The 17344-nt window shown below is 52.4% G+C and overlaps 6 protein-coding genes across 6 annotated transcripts; 2 read left to right on the top strand and 4 right to left on the bottom strand.

The window, feature by feature from the left end:
- Positions 1–533: 533 nt before the first annotated feature.
- Positions 534–3484, bottom strand: Z517_09556 (uncharacterized protein; the record flags this gene model as incomplete). The annotated part of the gene is made up of 2 exons (XM_013425464.1): positions 534–679; positions 790–3484. 2 exons carry the CDS (start codon positions 3482–3484, stop codon positions 534–536), a joined length of 2841 nt encoding a protein of 946 aa, XP_013280918.1.
- A 547-nt stretch (positions 3485–4031) lies between these two features.
- Positions 4032–5305, bottom strand: Z517_09555 (uncharacterized protein; the record flags this gene model as incomplete). The annotated part of the gene is made up of 4 exons (XM_013425463.1): positions 4032–4172; positions 4228–4605; positions 4681–5159; positions 5239–5305. 4 exons carry the CDS (start codon positions 5303–5305, stop codon positions 4032–4034), a joined length of 1065 nt encoding a protein of 354 aa, XP_013280917.1.
- Positions 5306–6426: 1121 nt separating this feature from the next.
- Positions 6427–10137, bottom strand: Z517_09554 (uncharacterized protein; the record flags this gene model as incomplete). The annotated part of the gene is made up of 1 exon (XM_013425462.1): positions 6427–10137. One exon carries the CDS (start codon positions 10135–10137, stop codon positions 6427–6429), a length of 3711 nt encoding a protein of 1236 aa, XP_013280916.1.
- A 717-nt stretch (positions 10138–10854) lies between these two features.
- Positions 10855–11640, top strand: Z517_09553 (uncharacterized protein; the record flags this gene model as incomplete). Its single annotated transcript, XM_013425461.1, has 2 exons — positions 10855–11379; positions 11509–11640. The coding sequence occupies 2 exons, from the start codon at positions 10855–10857 to the stop codon at positions 11638–11640; spliced, it is 657 nt and encodes a 218-aa protein (XP_013280915.1).
- Positions 11641–12153: 513 nt separating this feature from the next.
- On the bottom strand, positions 12154–13584 carry Z517_09552 (uncharacterized protein; the record flags this gene model as incomplete). The annotated part of the gene is made up of 1 exon (XM_013425460.1): positions 12154–13584. The coding sequence occupies one exon, from the start codon at positions 13582–13584 to the stop codon at positions 12154–12156; it is 1431 nt and encodes a 476-aa protein (XP_013280914.1).
- A 1256-nt stretch (positions 13585–14840) lies between these two features.
- Z517_09551 (uncharacterized protein) lies at positions 14841–16328 on the top strand (the record flags this gene model as incomplete). The annotated part of the gene is made up of 1 exon (XM_013425459.1): positions 14841–16328. The coding sequence occupies one exon, from the start codon at positions 14841–14843 to the stop codon at positions 16326–16328; it is 1488 nt and encodes a 495-aa protein (XP_013280913.1).
- Between the last annotated feature and the right edge of the window lie 1016 nt (positions 16329–17344).

Genomic DNA, 17344 nt, shown 5'->3' with positions numbered 1-17344 from the left:
GGTCGAGTGGTAGGTGGCAGAACGAGTGCTAGGACCATGGGACACAGGCAGGAGGGATTGTTCTGAAACAGACTTGAAGATAAAACGTCAAAGCAGAAGAGAGGGTATCGAAAGAAGAATCCGATCTTCAAGATCAAGAACAAGACAGGAGGACGAGGAGGTACAGCACCACACATGGAGGCATAGAGGCCAGAAGCAGAGGCACTATGCACTCTTTCACACACACCGACACCCATAATGTAATGTCCTTGTGAGACCGCAGGGAAACACGTCCACGTTATTCCGCTACATATGCCTTACCAAGCGAGAAAAGACATCTCCGGAAGACGCGGATCTATACCAACTGTGCCCGGAATGGCCTATATTCACTCATTCTGCACACGTATCCGTGGTCGGCGAGACCGTTTTCCTTCTCCTCTCCTACCCGGGTATCCCATTTTCCAATGTCCTAATATAGGGTATACCCAACGAACATCTAAAAGGAATGGCACAAAACTCAACTACGTGCTGGCATCCACGCTTCAAGCACCAAATCAAAGGCCGGCGGCCATCATCAAACCATAACCGACAGTAATCACAATGGCGAACGTAATCACAGATGCTGGGACGCCGCGGGTCAAGAAATGTTGCACTCGAAGATACCGCACCCCCGTTTCAGGCACTTCCATCATGATTGCAGCTGGAAATTTTGTTAGCGACAAATCCCACAGGCAAACCATAGGTCTCGTGCAGAGACACGGGATCAGGGCCCAAACGCAATCACAAGATGAACAGAAGGGAGAAACTCACTCATATTCGGAAACCCGGACGTAGGCAACCCCATCGCCGCCGAGCACATCAACGCCGCACCCATAACCAACAAATTCGGGTGTGGCTCCTTCATGCTCTCGCCCACCTGTGCCACTAGCGGCAGGATGATCAGTGCCGCCACAGTATGGCTGATGAATGTAGCAACCACAAGCACCAGTGCCGCAAAGACCACGAGGACTCCATAAATGGACAGATTGTCCACCCGTTCTGTGATACCCCTGGCAATTGAATGGAGCAGCCCCGATGAGGAGACTGCGCGGCCCAGAGAAAGACCTCCCGCGGCGAGGATAATGATCGTCCATAAGAAGTTATTGAAGTCTTCTTTGGTCAGAATGCCCGTGCCGAAGAACAAGACCAGAGGAATGATGGCAATAACACCCATATCCCCAAACACGCTTTCTAGTTGATGAGAAGCACACCACAGGACAATGGTGATTAGCGTGACCAGGATGATGAAATACTGCACACCATTAAGCTTGTCCTTCATCGGTCGGATAGGCACGATGGTGGTCCCTTTGCCAGGTTTAAAGCTGACAACCAGCAAAAGCCAGATCAGGATGATGCTGAGGATGCACACAGGCAGAGCGATGAAGAACCAGATCCCCCAGCTCGGCGGAGGTTTCATGTTCTGCAGCGCGATAATGTTCTGTGGTGAGGCAATGGGCGAAGCAGCGCCGCCGATGTTGGACGCCAGGGCGATTCCCAGAATCAATGCTTTGGACATATTGCTATCCGATGGTAGATTCCGCAATATGGGTTGAATGATGCTGAAGCACAGCACAGGCGCAGCGACATTGGAGATCCACATGCTCAAGAACATACCGACAAACATGTTCGTGATGAGCACGTTGCGGGCCTTCGTCCCGGCTTTGCTGAGCACAAACGTTGCCATCATCTTTGCAATGTGGTATTTCGACAATGCCGCCGCAATGGTGAAGCCGCCGAGCAGCAACATAATGACCGGCGTCCACATGGCCGCGAAGACGGCCTTTGTTGCATCCTTGGAGTTCAGTCGATGATGAGGTTTGTCATCTGATCGCATGATTCGAAGGACAACCACCAGAAAAGGGATCAGCAGAGAGGTGACAAAGAGGGGAATCACCTCAGTGGCCCACAGCAACGACACAAAGATCAGCATGGCCAAGCAATTTTGCTGCTCTGGACTCTTCATGATCGGGAGGTACAGCAGAACCAGGAAAACCGCCAGAATAGCGAGAAGAGTGAACAAGGTGCCACTGAACAACCACTTCGGGCACCTGTATCGACCCACAGGAGTAACGATTTCCTTTGTGTCAATAGCTTCTCGGTCACCCTGCAGTCGTGCCTTTGACGGGTCCTGTACTCCGCCCAGCAAGGTCTGCCTGATACCAAAGTTGGCCGCTTGAGCTTTCCGCTCGATACCAATCATCTCTCGCCAGACCGTGTTTCGCTCCCATACGACATGCTCACGGAGATGGAGTCGAAGCTCTCTCCGGGCCATGCTCTGGTCGCCCTTGGTGACGACCTCGGCGTATGCCTTTTCCACCCTCGCGATATTCTCATCCAGATGAAACATGGTCTTCTCCTGAAACGGGTAGGACGGGTTGACCGACTTCTCCATGTAGTCCTTTCGAATATCTCGGTTGCACACCTTGTCGTATTTCTTGGCCGCTTTCTTAAAGCCGGTGTGGTTGAGTTGGATGAAGGACTTCAACTCACATAACGACACGTAGGTGCTGATGATGCGCTTTTTTAGATTAATTCCCGAATCGTACAACGACGATAGATGGCCGGGGTCGGAGGCCTCGAGTTCCATGGCCAAGCTCGGTCTCCTCCTAAGAAACACGGGCGAGTCTGGTGCTCGTAGGTCTTCGCGGGACTCAGCCAGGGCAGAGTGGTCCGATCCATCAGTGTTCCAAGTGCTTTTACTCCTTGGACGGTTCGACGAGGTCGGCTTCCTGATCATCGCGGTATTGTCTTCAGCGTCGCTATCGCTGTCATCCTCGCCCTCGGGTTCCTCCAAGCTCACACTCATCGTCGAAGCCCTTCTCCGTCGACGGAAAGGGACATTGAATATGCTGTTTGAGCGCACGGTCTTCCGACGATTCTCCGCTTCCACGACTTCGTCCATGTCCACATCGCGCGTGTCGACCTTGTAGGCCTCGACATCTTTCAACAACTGGTCCAGCTCGCCAAAGATCTCCAGCTCTTTCAACCTGTAAAAGGAGCAGACCTTGTCCAACTCCGAGTCCAGCATGCGCTTGAATGTAGTGTCCGGATCGAGCGAGCCGCCCAGCAGAGAGGTGTGTTCTTCGTCTTGGGGTTGGGTCTCGCCCACCGGCCGGTTGATCTGTTTCTCGAGGGTGTAGATGAGTTTCTTGAGGTTGCTATAGGATATGTAGTTGCTGCTCCAGTCCGGAACAGCGTTGAACTGAATGCTGTGGGAGAACTTCATCTCGTCGTCTCGTTCGGCGAGTTCTTCGAGTTTGAGGAGCCGTCTCTGCGACTGTCTTGCGTCCCGCTCTCTATCCTTGTATCTTCCTCTGTTCGAGGATTCGGCGCCGGCGAAGGTCGCGAGTTCGATGGCGGGCCCGCCGGCTGCAGTAGGATCGAGTGATTTGGACTGGAAAGGTCGAATGTCAGGATCACGGGACTGGGAATGGCCTAACGAGGAGCGAGGCTGCGACCTGCGCATTCGACATGGATGGGGGAGTGGTGATTTGCGTTTTTGTAGAGGAGCTGGGGTGATGGCGACTTGTAGGGCCCCAGAAATTCAAGGTCGCAAGGCAAAAAGTTGGGCAGCGAATGATGGATCTCTTTGGCAGCTCGTTTTCACAGGAAAGGGATGGATCGTGGAGTGGGATCTAAGCAGGGCACGCAGGGCATCGTGAGCCGAGAGAAAGAGTTGGCAGGGAACTTGGTGCCGTCAAGCCATTGGAGAGGTGGCGGGAAAAGGAAACAATCGAATTGGTGGATGGGGGCGGGCCCGGGTTTCTCTTTTCCCTTTGGCTTTCAGGTGGCACTGATGGCCAAGGTGGTCTAGGGACTTCAGGACCTAGTAGTTAGTACGATAGAGGGGAGGTTGATGGGATCGAGATGATTATGGAGTTCCCTATGAGGAGTCCCTGCGCTGCGCCCAACATACACATAAGGCGCCCCTCCGCGGATTCTTGCCCGCAACAATCAAGTAATATCAAGACAACCTCGCCGACAAGTTGCGTGATGATCCCTCCACGCCTGCTCTACTTTAACCTGCCCAGAACCCACTTGTGGATGAACTGCTCCGATGCCAACTCGTCCTTCAACCCAAACGATCTATCCATTACTATGGAATCATGCGCTTCGCTGGGGGCTTCCAGGTACTCGAGTGTAGGATTATGCACCTAAATCTCAGCGTCAGCCTCAACCCTCGGGCTTTTGGGATCAGTCGCGACGTACCTTCATCTTCTCTGCGAGTTCCCGGATGTCGTCGATGAGAACCTCATTCTCCCCTCCCACGATGGCCACATTGTCCACCTTGATGTCTTTCCACCAGTCCGCCGGCGCTTCTGCCGGTTGGTTCCAGTTGTCTACGGGTGATTTGACCATGAAGTTGTCGGACCATAGTTTCACTGTCACCGGGACCAGTGCGTCCTTTTTGAAGTTCTTCTTCCAGGATTCCCGCTCTTGTGTGAACGAGGCCCAAGGAGAGACCAAGAGCGCCCCTCCCAGATTACTGGAGATGGAGATGGGAGATACGCTAGGGTGAGGATGCGAGAGATGACCGATCAGCGCTGCAGCGAGGTTACCTCCAGCTGAATCACCACCAAACAGAATCTGTGTGCTCCCCGCGGCAGGTCAGTCAGGACTGATCCCACGGCATCCAAGGTAGAGGGACCATTTCTCGCTCACCTGTGACGGCTTCAACCCAGAATCCAACAGATGCTTGATCCCCGCGACGGCCTGCTTGAGTTGCAACGGGTAATAGCCATGGGGAGTGAGTTCATACTCCAGAACCATGACTCGAAGCTGCTCGTCGTTCTTTTTAGCCAGCTCGATGAAATCCCAGAGCATGGCCCAGTGCGGATCGGCCGCTGGGAAGGTGTATCCTCCACCATGGAACCACACGAGCGTCTTCTTCGCCGTCTTGGGCCCCATGAAGCACCCCAAGGCCCCGTCGTCCAGCTCTACAATCTCGGGGTCGAACTTTTGCTTCTTCGCAAAAGCCGTGTAACCCGCGCTCGTGGTCGGCTGTAGGGCCTGCATCTGCTTGACCGACAAGTGCGCGAACAACGTTCGACAAGTGCTGTAGATGACATGCCGCTTGTAGTCCCGCGGACAATCCTCACCTCTCGACCAGCCCGTGAGGGTCGCGAAGGTTAATGTGCCCACTATGTGACGATGTCCAGCATTAGTTCTCTCGAAACCATCTCACAAGCTCGGCGAGAGACAGACAGGCGAGGGACTTACCAGCACGAGTCACGGTGTAGAGCAAGGAGAAGTAGTCTCCCGCCGAGAGCTTGGGCGGTTCTTTCATCTTTGCGGCGGTTGCGCGAATGTCTTTTTTGCGATCAACCCAGATAAAGAGACACAGAGGTGTAACTGTCTCTGGTAGATTATACTCAGTATCTGCACGCTAAACTTCCAAGATCTTTCTGCGCACCCGAGCAAGTACTTTCAATGAGATGGCCCTCAATCAATGATGGATAGACGGATGGAGGATCAATAGATGGCGTGAGACAATCAAACACCTGGGGATATTTGTCCAAGGCCTCCCTCCCTCCCTCCTTCGTCCCTGCCATGCCTAGCCTATTGTCGGCTTACATGATAGCACGACTCTCACGCTCCATCAAAGACTTTCTTACCAATCAAGTACAGAACTCGTCCCCTCCCCCCCTGCTCCGCCTAGCTCCTGGGGCCCACGGCGACGAATCTACTCGTGCATTCGACTTGTCTTCATCCAGGCGTCTTTACATTGGCCAAGGCCGGACCAAGGAAACGATCCCAGATCGGGCGAGGGGGGACCAACCTGATCCTGCATCCCCCTACCTACCTCGCTACCTATCTCGTACTCGATACTCCTCCATCGACGATGCAAAGGACAATAACCTAATTAATCGAGTCGAAGTCGCCCAAACAAAAACGGATTCTACCGAGCAGGGAAATTAGTTATTACATGCACTCCCCGATCCAAAGGCGGCATGGATTGCTTCTTCCTTCCTTCGTAAAACAATGAATTCAAGAATCCCCAAAGTAACTATTACCCTGTTTAGCGGTCCGGAGAGAAAAGAGAAAAGGAGGATAAAGGCGGAGATCCGTCCGTCCCAATTCGGGTATTGTATCGTGGGTGCTGACGACTACAAGCACCGCGGCTCTGGGTTGGCGGCGCATACTGTTGCCCCCGGTAAGAGCTGGTGGTCATGACAAATATGAGATCGACATGCTGGGGAAATGGGGGATGACCATGGAAATACAGACACATTCGTGGTGGTGGCATCAGGCAAATATCAATTCGGGCTTTATTTCTTCGCCCAATGCCTATCCTCGTATCTCTCTACTATATTCCTCGAAAGGAAGAATGACCATCGACCCAACATCTCCGCTTCGCCCGGTCGCGGCGAAGAGGCTAAAAGACTAGCAGTACCGTGTTCTATCCTCTCATGACAAATCAAATCCAGCACCCGAATTGACGGCGTATAGAATCTTCTCTTTCATCGTCTTGAGATCTTCGTATCGAGGTAACTTGAGCAGGTTCACACAGGTCGATGTGCTCGGGAGTCGATCCTGGTCACCGCTAGAATCACGGATGCTGAATTTCGGGTTCAAATGACTAAATCCTAGCAGCGGTGCTCGAGGAGTGCTGGTGACAAACTTAAGCACTTTCCGTCTGTCTTCGTCTGACATCTCCTGGAGGGCTTTCCAGAACAGTTGGATCGTGGGATGCTCCAGGCCGTCATCGCCGATAGCGTAGACTCCCCCATATTGGGTGTTGCGCCGGAGATCAGCAATGTCGAGTTCCTTGTTGTCCCCACCAACGAGCTTCTGCAATTCCTTTTGATTGAACATGGCGAGCCACATGGGCTGAATGATTTGACCGAGGCCTCGGAGAAATGCATCCGTCACTGCCTTGGGTTGCTGCTGTAATCGATATCTCACAATTCGGTCGATGTAGAGCAATCGGTTGGCGTTAGTGACGGGAGTATTCGCGCCATTTGGAAGCAGTTCAGTCACGAATGTCTTGTGCACTTTTTTGCCATCGTCGTCTTCAATCGTAATCGTGTCAGTAACCGTAAAGTCAAGCGAAAAGTCCGTCTCAACGTCCCCTGTATAGTTCTTCAGCTTCAGGAGGCCCTGGTACAACTCCTCGTCGTATTCCCGAAGGTCGTTGATCGTTGCTCGATAGGCGGACTCGTTTGATCCAACCGTCGTCCCGCCAGTCAGTGCCCACTTCAGCAAGAAGAAGCCCGCAAAGGTGACGTCGATCAGGATACCTTCGTACAGGCACTTCCCAACAATGCGACCCAGGAACTGGTATCGGCGGAGAAATTCAGCCATCGGAAACGCCATCCCCTGGGTACCCCATCGGACCCCGGCGACTCTGAGGTACTCGGCCGTTTCCTGGTAGATCGTAGGATTCGGGTACAAGTACCTCTGCGCGTTCTCCTTGAACATCGGCAGCTTGGCATCGGGATCAAACGCTTCGTTGGTCACGCTAATGAGAAATTCTTTGGTCACGCCACCCCCATCAATACCAGCTTCTGGAGTCCCAAATTGGTCAATAAAGGTGATCTGGATGGGTTCTTTGAGCCCTTCCCCAAGCCCATAGAAAGCTTCGTACGCATCTGTAAAGACCTTGTCCCGATGAATTTGGGCATGATGTTTGGAGAGGATGTCAATACCAACCGGCCGGCCGTCAACAGTTCGACCTTGAGTGGCACTTACGACCATACGCCAGGTATCCGGGTCAGTGACGCCGTTCCGTCGGCGAAGCTGGTCTCGATGGACAAATTCGCGGAAGATCTGAACTCTGGTTTCGAATGGGATGAAGAACGGGAGATTGCGAAGGATTTCAAGGCGTGGTGCCAATGCCTCCAACTGTCGCTTCTTCCTGGCCTGCATCCGCTGTTTTTCCGCTTGTTCATGTTGTCTCGACACTCGGTTTCTTGGAATGTGTGCAGGTCGGATACCAAACATGGAGCGCATGAGCGACTCGCCCGCCAACGAGCCCATGGACATATCCAGTTCGGTGTCATTGTCAAAATCGTTCTCCTCGTCCTCAGTGTCATCTTCACCGCCCAGTTCGTGCCTCTTCTCTTCCTCTGCAACGACAGCGGGAATGAACCCAGCCATGCTAACCTGATTGGTCATTAACCAGTGTTCGGCGGGTACGAATGACCGTCTAGAGTCTCTCTCATGTAGCATGCGTAGCAAGCCCGTGACTAACCCCTTGAGGTAGCCTTGCGAGACACCATTGCCAGTCAAAGTCTGTTGCTTCTTTTCGGTATTCTTGACAGACGCACGGCCCGGGCTGGCAAAAAGTTCGGATATGGCTAGTTCATCTTCCTGATCGTTGCTCTCGACCAAGTCTGCTGCATTCCAGTACAGGGTAAAAGCCAGATTCTTCAAGAATATGGTCATCAGCGCCACTTCCTCCAAGGGGAGGGATCCTTTTCTCGACAACAAGCTTGTGTGTGAACCTGTTGCGGCTCCAAATGCGTGCAACTTCTCGTAGGAGAAGAAATCGTCATCGTCCATGAATTTGAGGACAAACGTATACAGCTCAAGGAAGAGCAAGATGATCCGCCACTCATCACGCCATAGAGCAATTTCATTTCTGGATAATTGTCCTTGTCCGATTTGATTGGTCCTTGGAGCCGCCTCTCTCAAGACTGATAGCACAACGCGATAGTCTTGGGAGATCTTGTCAAAGACACTGGTCGTGCGTGCCACATTCCAAAAATATTGGATAGTGGACATATCTGCGTTCTCGACTGAACTGACAGAGCTTTGATATAAAGACATTCGAATGTCCTGTGCCCGGGTAGGGAAAGCCCTCAGCAAAGCAACCGCAAAATTCGCCAGTCGCTTCGCAGATTGAAAGTCTGCACCAGCCGTAGTTGTTGTTGAGGCTCTTGATGACCCCATTTCTTTCAGAATGGCACGGAGGTTATCTTGCTCCGGAAGTTTTGTGATCATGTCTTTCACAAAAGCCGGCAAGGGTTCGGGAGCACTCCTGCTACCACTGTTGAGCATGGGCTGATCGGTCAGTTCGATCCTCTCGGCAACCTCGTTTGCGCACTCCCCCAAGAGGGCCGAGACTGCTTCGAGATACGTACTCTGACCAGCGTAACCTTCATGTAGAATGTCGTGAATACATATGAGATGAGCTAATTGCCACAATAACTGGGTAGGAGTCAATGTATGTTTTCCAGTCCTGTCCAGGTTCTCAAGCTCCTCCGTAATCGCCTGAGTCAACTCTTGCAGACTTAGGGAAAAGGAAAGCTCTTTCAGAGTGTCGTTGCTTCCTGAAAATGAATCTTTAGTCAGGAATTTGGCTGCGAAAGCAGCGTATGCCATTCGTTTTTGAGTGGAAGAAGATTTCAGAAGAGCAGCTATTGCATCAACCGAGCATCGTCGCCACCTCTCCTCCTCTTGTCTGCGTAATGCTAAGTCAATCACCTCAAAGTAGATGATCGAATCCCTAGCTATCTCGTCCGGAATATACTCAACCAACATGGCGATCATTCTTAGTAACCTCGGTCCGTAGGATATTCTGTCATGCTGTGTGTGGTCGGTGATGATACTCTTGAGATGGCAAACTTCAACCAGTCCCAGACGAGAGAGGTTGGACCTCCAGCTGTCATTCAACTCGACTCGTAACGAGCCCAAGGTGTGATCAAGAGCCTCGCCGAAGTAGAGCAGTCTGAGTAGATCCATGTCATCCCTTGGCCTGCCCCGTCTGAACTCTTGAAATCTGAGCAGCAGCCGCAACTGGAGGAGGATCTGTAGCGAGTTATCATAGGCCGGGATTGTCGCGCCTGCGTTCACAAGACTTTGGTAGTCCACTCGACTTGACTCGCCCAGTCTCTGTTGTTCGTTCTTGTCCCACTCTTGTCTCCATTGCGATTTCTGTTCTCGTCGACTCGCGTGACCGCGCCATAGCCTCTGTAGAGTCTTTGTGGCATTGGATCTTTCTCTCTCTTGCTGTCTCCTCGCCCGCTCTGCCTGAGCTTGGGCAACTGTATTGCTTGCGGCGGGAGCAGTGGAATGCCCAGGTTTAGAGAGGGATGCCCATGGATTTGTGTTGGTACGACCGGAGAGGTTGACCTGGCGAGGTTTTCGGCCACTACCTGTGAAGGACTGGTGCATGTTTGATGTCGGAGGAGGGAATGGATGTGGACGGGTTGTTGGAGGGTGATCTTGGAGTCACTGCGGGCAAGGTGAGGCTTGTGACGTAGATTCAGGTTAATCTATGCGATTCGACTTGCAGCGGCCGACATCTCAAACAGTTCGTGAAGAGTTGCAGGATGTCTAATTAGTGGGTAGAAGGCAGCGAAATCGGCAGAGGCGAATGGAAGGAAGAATAATGTCTTGATCCTGAGGCAGGCGAATGGGGGGCAGACAAGGCTGATCTGATAATACAATCGCCACATAACCAACGGGCGAAGATGAGTGGCTGATCAATCAACGTCTTACCAGCAACTTGACGTTTACTGTGGAGATGCCCAGGCGTCCCCGAGGCTGGTTCCAGGGGCCGAACTCCTGCCTCTGAGTTGATGTCTTGGTAAGGCTCCGAAGCCTAATTGTCCATGTTGAGGCTTGAAATGCCAGCCACCGATAACTTGACCACCACCTCAATATTTCCCGCAAAGAGTTCAGTCGTCACCCTCCACCGCCGCCATCACCCTCCGACGATGTGAGACTATCCTCGATAACACAGCGTACTCCATCTTGGCTGTGACAGAAGCCGGCTCAGGTAACAGACTCGATGCAGATGAGCCTGCCTACTTGACTCCGCAACCGCTTTCACCCAGATGCGTCTGAAAGCCTTCACGTCCTCCACTTCATCATGGAATTTTCAGCCAGATGTATCTCATTGAGGGCAGAATCATTCAGAAATTTCCTGAAGAGTCTACATACCCAGAAGACCCTAACATCACGGTCCGAAATGAAAAGGTGGCGTATAGGCAAATAGGAAATCACGCTCGCATCGCGCAATGGATCCCAGACGATGCCGATGAGTACATTGACCTCGTCTTCTACCCGAACGGAAATATGACAGACTACCTCGATCGATACAAAGACGAGATCCCACATCATCTAGTGGTTCGATGGGGACTACAAATCATCGAAGCAATCACTGTGATCCACGCAAGAGAGATTATTCATTCAGATCTCAGTCTCAAACAGGTCCTGCTTGATGAAGATCTTAATGCCCGTCTTTCTGATTTCAATGCGTCGTTTTGCCCGGGGCAGCCGGCGCTTAGGTTTGGAAAGCCAACTTATTTCCTTCCGAGAGACCCAGATGCCCCAAATACAGTCCAGTCGTTTTCCCTGGGCTCGACGATGCTGCTCTCAAAACAGATCAACCACAAGCTATGCAGTCAGCTGGTATGTCCGCCATAGTGCTCTCCCATCCCCCCCCCCCCTCTCTCCCTTTTCTCTCCTTTTTCCTTCCCCCGTCTCTCAATTTATTTCTGTCGGCCACTGATGTTGTTTGGTGCTTACGGAGAGGGATAGAAACGGCTGTGGGACTACCTGGGGCCTGACAAAGCGCCGTTCGCGACTCCCATTATGATTGAAGGCGGCGAGGTGAAGTGGCACTCGTTTCTTAACAGGGACAAAGGCGACGAGGCGGAAATTTATGATTAAGCTGTCGACGCCTTTATGAGAGGGGCCAAGCGTCCCGGTGAGTGAAGATTTTCTTCTCTTTTCCCCCTTGGGAGAGAGAAGCGGGTGGCAGGGGAGGGAGAGCCAGAAACGCTCGCAATCCATCGCAGGATGAAGGAGGACTCGGCTTACTATTCCAAACACATGATGGGAACACTTTTTCCTCCCTCGCCTTCCGCCTGAATAAACCCGAGCGAGATTGCTTCGAGTAAAACGCGTCCCTCTTTACCATCCATTTCAGTAGTGCCCTCTGTAGAGACACAAGTCCAAGTCCTGGATCTGATATCACTTTATCAGGGAAGAGGGAGAACTACTAGGTACTTAGGTACAATGTTGGCGTCCGATATGTAACGAGCGGAGGCAATTATTGCCAGATTCAAGGAATATTTTTTTTACATACACTCTAGCGCGGCATGCTCTGAGCCTGTTTCGAATGGGAGAAACCCCCAAATCGAATTAATATTTCGTAGTGTCTGTGCGACAAGGTGAAGGACTTCACGAAGAGAAAAACCCACGACGATAACCCCATACTGCTTCCAAATCCTTGACACGCCATCGGGATCCCCACCCGGTGCGTGCTTCGATCGAGTCAATCAGCTTGACGATGATAGACTGTTCCTCCAGATGGGTGAAGAACTTGCCTGCCGTGTGCAGAGGTTGGATCGCGTTGTTGATACATCCAGGGTGCGGGTTTGTCAATGAAATCCCCACGACCCGCCGCGCGTGCCACAGGGGGGAGTACACCGTGTCGAATGGGTCACAGGTCTCCTCAGTCCTAATCTCCAGCATCAGGATGCAGGCGGTGTGGTAGAGCTGGTTGCTCGAGATGGCGGCCCAGTGAGCGAAGAAGATCATGGGGAAGGAGGAGCTCTCGGGCCCGGACTTGGTCGCTTTGACGGGCATCATCTCCGGCCGGCGTTGCGTGTACCATTCCTGAAGCTCCGTCCACAGCACGGCCCATTCGCGGGCGAAGTTGTCGCGGTCGCAGCCGTTGTCTTCGCCGTACTCGACGCATCTCGTGCGGCGGGCGAGGAGGTCGCAGACCTTGGCGCACAGGTAGACGGCATAATTGGCGTACATGTCGGGGACCTGGTGGCCCCTGGTCAAGAACTCGCGCGTGATTGCTTCTTGCGTCCCCGGGTCGGAGGTTGGCAAGCCGGGTAACAACGCCCACTTGTCGATGGGCAGGATGGTCGCCTCGGCGCCGTCGGCTATGATGGCGCCACAGAGGTCCATTCGCGCATAGCACCAGAAGACGGCCTGCAACAACCCGCCGGAGAAGCCGTTGATGCCGGACGAGGCAAAGAGGGCAGCGCAGCCTTCGACGTGTCGCCTCCAGTCTTGGGGGCTGACACTCATCATTTCCAGGACGCAGAGGAGACATGCCGTGACCATGACATGGGGATCCTTTGTGTTCAGCGAGGACGTGAGCGAGGAAATGGCCTGCGAGTACAGCTCCAAGCTGTCGCGGGAGCCCTTCGTATATCCTCGCCGTTCGGCCGTGCGGGCCGCGAGGGCCAAAAGGGCGTGAAAGACGGCCGCTGACTCCTGCGCAATGATGGGCACCTGTAGACCGAAATGACGCTCCGTGTCGAACATGTCCAGCCACGGTGCACACTCGGTGATCCAGACGTGGAGGTACTTGATTTTCGACTCTAGGGGGATCTGGTCCGCCGCCCGGTTTTCGAGATGGTCCCAGAGATACTGGTACCCGGGCTTATGTCGAGGAGCGAGGCTTAGAGGGTCCGGAGACAACGGGCTGGTTTCGCGAGTTTGGTCCCAGTGGTTCGCCCCTACGACCAGCCATGACCTCAGCTCGGTTTGAAGCTGTTGGAAGCGCGGGTCGGCAGCATATTCGTCGAAAATGCTCTCATTGGAGACTGCGCCGGGCGATACGAACTGTGTCGCGATCGATTCGGCGTCCATCGCAGCCCATTGTCGCCCGGCTCAAACCATTTGAAAGGCTTTCTGAGTTTATTGGACGTTGCTATCCACCGCAGAGAGTGGTGTCACTCGATGAGGTCCCGGAACAGAGCATATGCAGGTCCTTGCTGCATCTATTGGACAGTGATGGTGGAAAACAGGTGCGTATGGAATTTTGTCAGAGAAGGATGGAGGTTGCCTAGCGCAGTCGCAAAGAATTTTGTGACGAAGCACGTGATCCAAAACTGCCTGACTAACTAGTTAAAATGCCTGGGTAGGTGCCTAGTTAGGTGCCTATGCCCACTGCACAATTAAGCGCGGTACTAGTTAGTTAAATACCCAGTCAGAGCGCCACAGGTATCCGGGCTGAGAGGCTAAGGGGCTAAGGGGGCATCTGGGGGGCCCGGAGGAGGCTCCTTGGGTGGAGGGTTTAGGGGTCTTGGGTGCGGAGAGCTTGACCGCATCGCAACCCCATAAAGCTTAACGCGGGGGGTTGCTTGGGGTACAGGTCCCTCTACAATGGTACCCTATCGAGCTGGGCCCATCAAGTACAAGATATTTCAGTAGAAATACTTGTAGCTCTTGATAAGAGGCTTCACAGTGAAAGTAAGGTGTCAGACACCCTCCAATTAGCAACAACACTACGGACGGCGCTTGCTGTAACATGTAGATGGAGATGACCCAAGAAACATCGCACAAGCAATGTCTACAAAGGAACTTGAACCTCAAATGGCGGGACATTCGCAGTCTGGACGGCTTTGTTATATAGACATGAATCCATTGCCGTGGTTGATACGTGTAGTCACGATACGACTTACGGCTGAGTGCTTCCTGAGATCAATTGAAGTAAATGCGTCAGTCATCCTTGTCTGTCTGCACCTTATTCTTCCTCGAACCCTTCGCCCAAGTGGCGAGCAGTAATCCCAGCAGTACAAAGATCGGTCGTCATCATCTTTTGCGATTGAGCACTGACTCTCGCTGTTTGACCGGTGGTAGTTTTTGCCTGTTTTGATTTAGCAGATGGCTCCGAATGCCTACAACTTCCATAATGAGATTAGCCTCGACCGATGACAGACTTGGGGAGAATCTACATAGTAGACATGCCCAGTTCTGTATAACTTTAATGTGGGAAGATGCTGAGCCAGGGGGTGATATACCTGTCGTAGTGTCGACAGAATCAGGACTCGAGAGACCTTATACATCCAGGTATTCCAAGGCGTCTTGGTCAGACTACAGCCTTCAAACAGTTGCGGCACAGTATGGCCGAACAACAGAGACTTCGAGTTTGCAAGACCAAACCCCGGGTTTTCGTCATCTCTGATATCTCTAATGAGCCCGACGACGCAGAATCGCTGGTCCGCTATTTGCTCTACTCGAATGAATTCGACACTCGTGGTCTGGTCGCTTGCACGTCGACATGGATGAGGTCCAAAGTTCACCCAGAGGACATGGAAACCATCGTGAAGGCGTACGGGCAAGTGGTGAACAACCTCAACGCGCACGTACATCCGGAAAATCAGTACACTGATGCTGCTTATTTTCTATCCATCATCAAGACTGGCCCGTCTCTGTACGGCAAAGAGGCTCTGAAGGATGGCGTCCCGTTAAGCGACGGATCGGCATTGTTGATAGAACAAGTGGACCAGTCAGACAGTCCGTTGTGGGTGATTTGCTGGGGGGGTGTCAACACGCTTGCGCAAGCATTGAGCCACGTCCAAAAGGCCAGGTCGGCAACAGACTTTGCTCGTTTCCGCTCGAAACTGCGTGTGTACACCATTTCCGACCAAGATGACACAGGCGTCTGGATTCGACTGAACTTTCCGGACATCTTCTACATCTGCTCCGTCCATGGGTGGAATGAATACTCAAGTGCCGCCTGGACTGGAATCTCCGGAGACATCTTGATGCCTCTTGACCTAGGCGGGCCCGATAAAAGCAAAATCACAAAAGAGTGGCTGAAAGAGCACATCCAGATCGGACCATTGGGCAAAGCTTACCCCGACTATGCATTCATCATGGAAGGAGACACGCCCACCTTTCTGTACCTCATCCAAAACGGCCTCGGACACCCTGAGCATCCTGAATGGGGTAGCTGGGGCGGGAGATACACGCGCCTCGACCTGGGCGGGTCGACAAACCACTATCACGATGCAAGCGACGAAGTCGTCGGGAAAAATGGCCAGAAATTCCGCAGTTCCCATGCCACCATCTGGCGGTGGCGGGAACACTACCAAGACGACTTCGCCGCGCGGATGCAGTGGACACTGACAGACGACCGAAGGAAATCGAACCATGCCCCCGTGACAATTGTCAACGACAGCACACCCGGCCCGGAGCCACTCCTCCTCGAAGCCGAAGCCGGGACAGAGCTCACCCTCGACGCATCCCAGAGTTACGACCCGGACGACGACGCCTTGACGTTCAAGTGGTTCCAGTACAAGGAGCCGACATCCGCACAGTCCCTGATTTTCTGGCAAGTCCCCGATCTCGAGTTACAGGCACTGGATGAAGATAATAAAGCCATCAAAATCACCATACCCCCGCCAGAAAAATGCGCTGTTGAAATCGTCACCGGCAAGGCGCTGGAGAAAGGCATGGCCCTCCACTTCATCCTGCAACTCACCGATAGCGGCTCACCGAGTCTCACGACGTACAAGCGCATTGTTGTGCAGACGACAAACAAAAACCTTGTGGGTGGTCGAGTGAAGGCCTTTGAAACCGTGACGGCCGCTCTGGAGAAGGACTAGGTTAACATCTAAAATAAAAGAAGACATTTTTCTCACCGCATGAAATATCGTTACATAAAATCAAGTTCTTAATACCTAAGTACACTATACAAAAATAAACCCAGCGGAGGGGTTTTCGAGGACTTTTCAAGCTTCCCCCCTTCCTTTCCCTCTTCTTTTTTTTCAAACCTAACGACAGCCCCTTTCTCTCTCTCTCCAATCCTGTGTCCTCTTCCCAGTTACAACTTGGAAGATTCCTAGGACTGTAGTTGTAAATTTCCCTCATGGAGCCGGGAAACAACCTCCCCTTCTCCTTTTTTTTCCCCACACCCATAAACCCACATCTAAGTAACACTTAAGTCTTCCCGAGGAAAAACAAATGGTATAATAGCTCGCCCTCGCCTTCTTTTTCTTGTGTTAGCCCCAAAAAATGAAGCACAGGGCGAACTAATTCCTTAGGAGGAAAGAAAAACAAGATATGAAACCAAAAAGGAGCGAATGAACCAGATCCAGATCCAGGAACATTGTTCAACTACCTTGGAATGGAAAAATTCTAGCTCTGAATCCACGTCCTCTCCTCCTTTCCAGCCTTTGTTCCAAGATATAGGTATCCATCTACCGGACTAGTGAACCAAGTTAACCTGGCGTTAAAAAAAAAAAGCTCATGCATGTACCGGCTCTTCTAAGGACGGGATCGGAGGCCGTATTGGAAGGGAATAAGGCAGAGGGGGGAAAAAAGGAGGGATGGGGGGTGTTAAGTGGCAAACATTACCCACGGCGTCTGTGGCTGAAATGCGCACGGGTGAAGCTTGATGGCTTTTGTTTGTGAGAAGATTGATCCTTGGTGGTAGGACTTCCATTAAGAGTGAGACTCGAGGTGACCCCTTCTCTTTCCGATTATTATGTGTGACTTGGATGAGCAATTTTATCTCTCTATATATACAAGTGTCCAAATATGTATATATAAACCCCCTCTCAATATTCATATTCATCCCGTCCTCAGCGGCACCAAAGAGTATCTTCCCCGCCAGTTGTGT

This window comes from Fonsecaea pedrosoi, assembly GCF_000835455.1.
Source record: "Fonsecaea pedrosoi CBS 271.37 unplaced genomic scaffold supercont1.6, whole genome shotgun sequence".
NCBI classification, from domain to species: domain Eukaryota; kingdom Fungi; phylum Ascomycota; class Eurotiomycetes; order Chaetothyriales; family Herpotrichiellaceae; genus Fonsecaea; species Fonsecaea pedrosoi.
The sequence above is the reverse complement of the archived record's forward strand: the minus strand, read 5'-3'. Positions and strand labels throughout refer to the sequence as shown.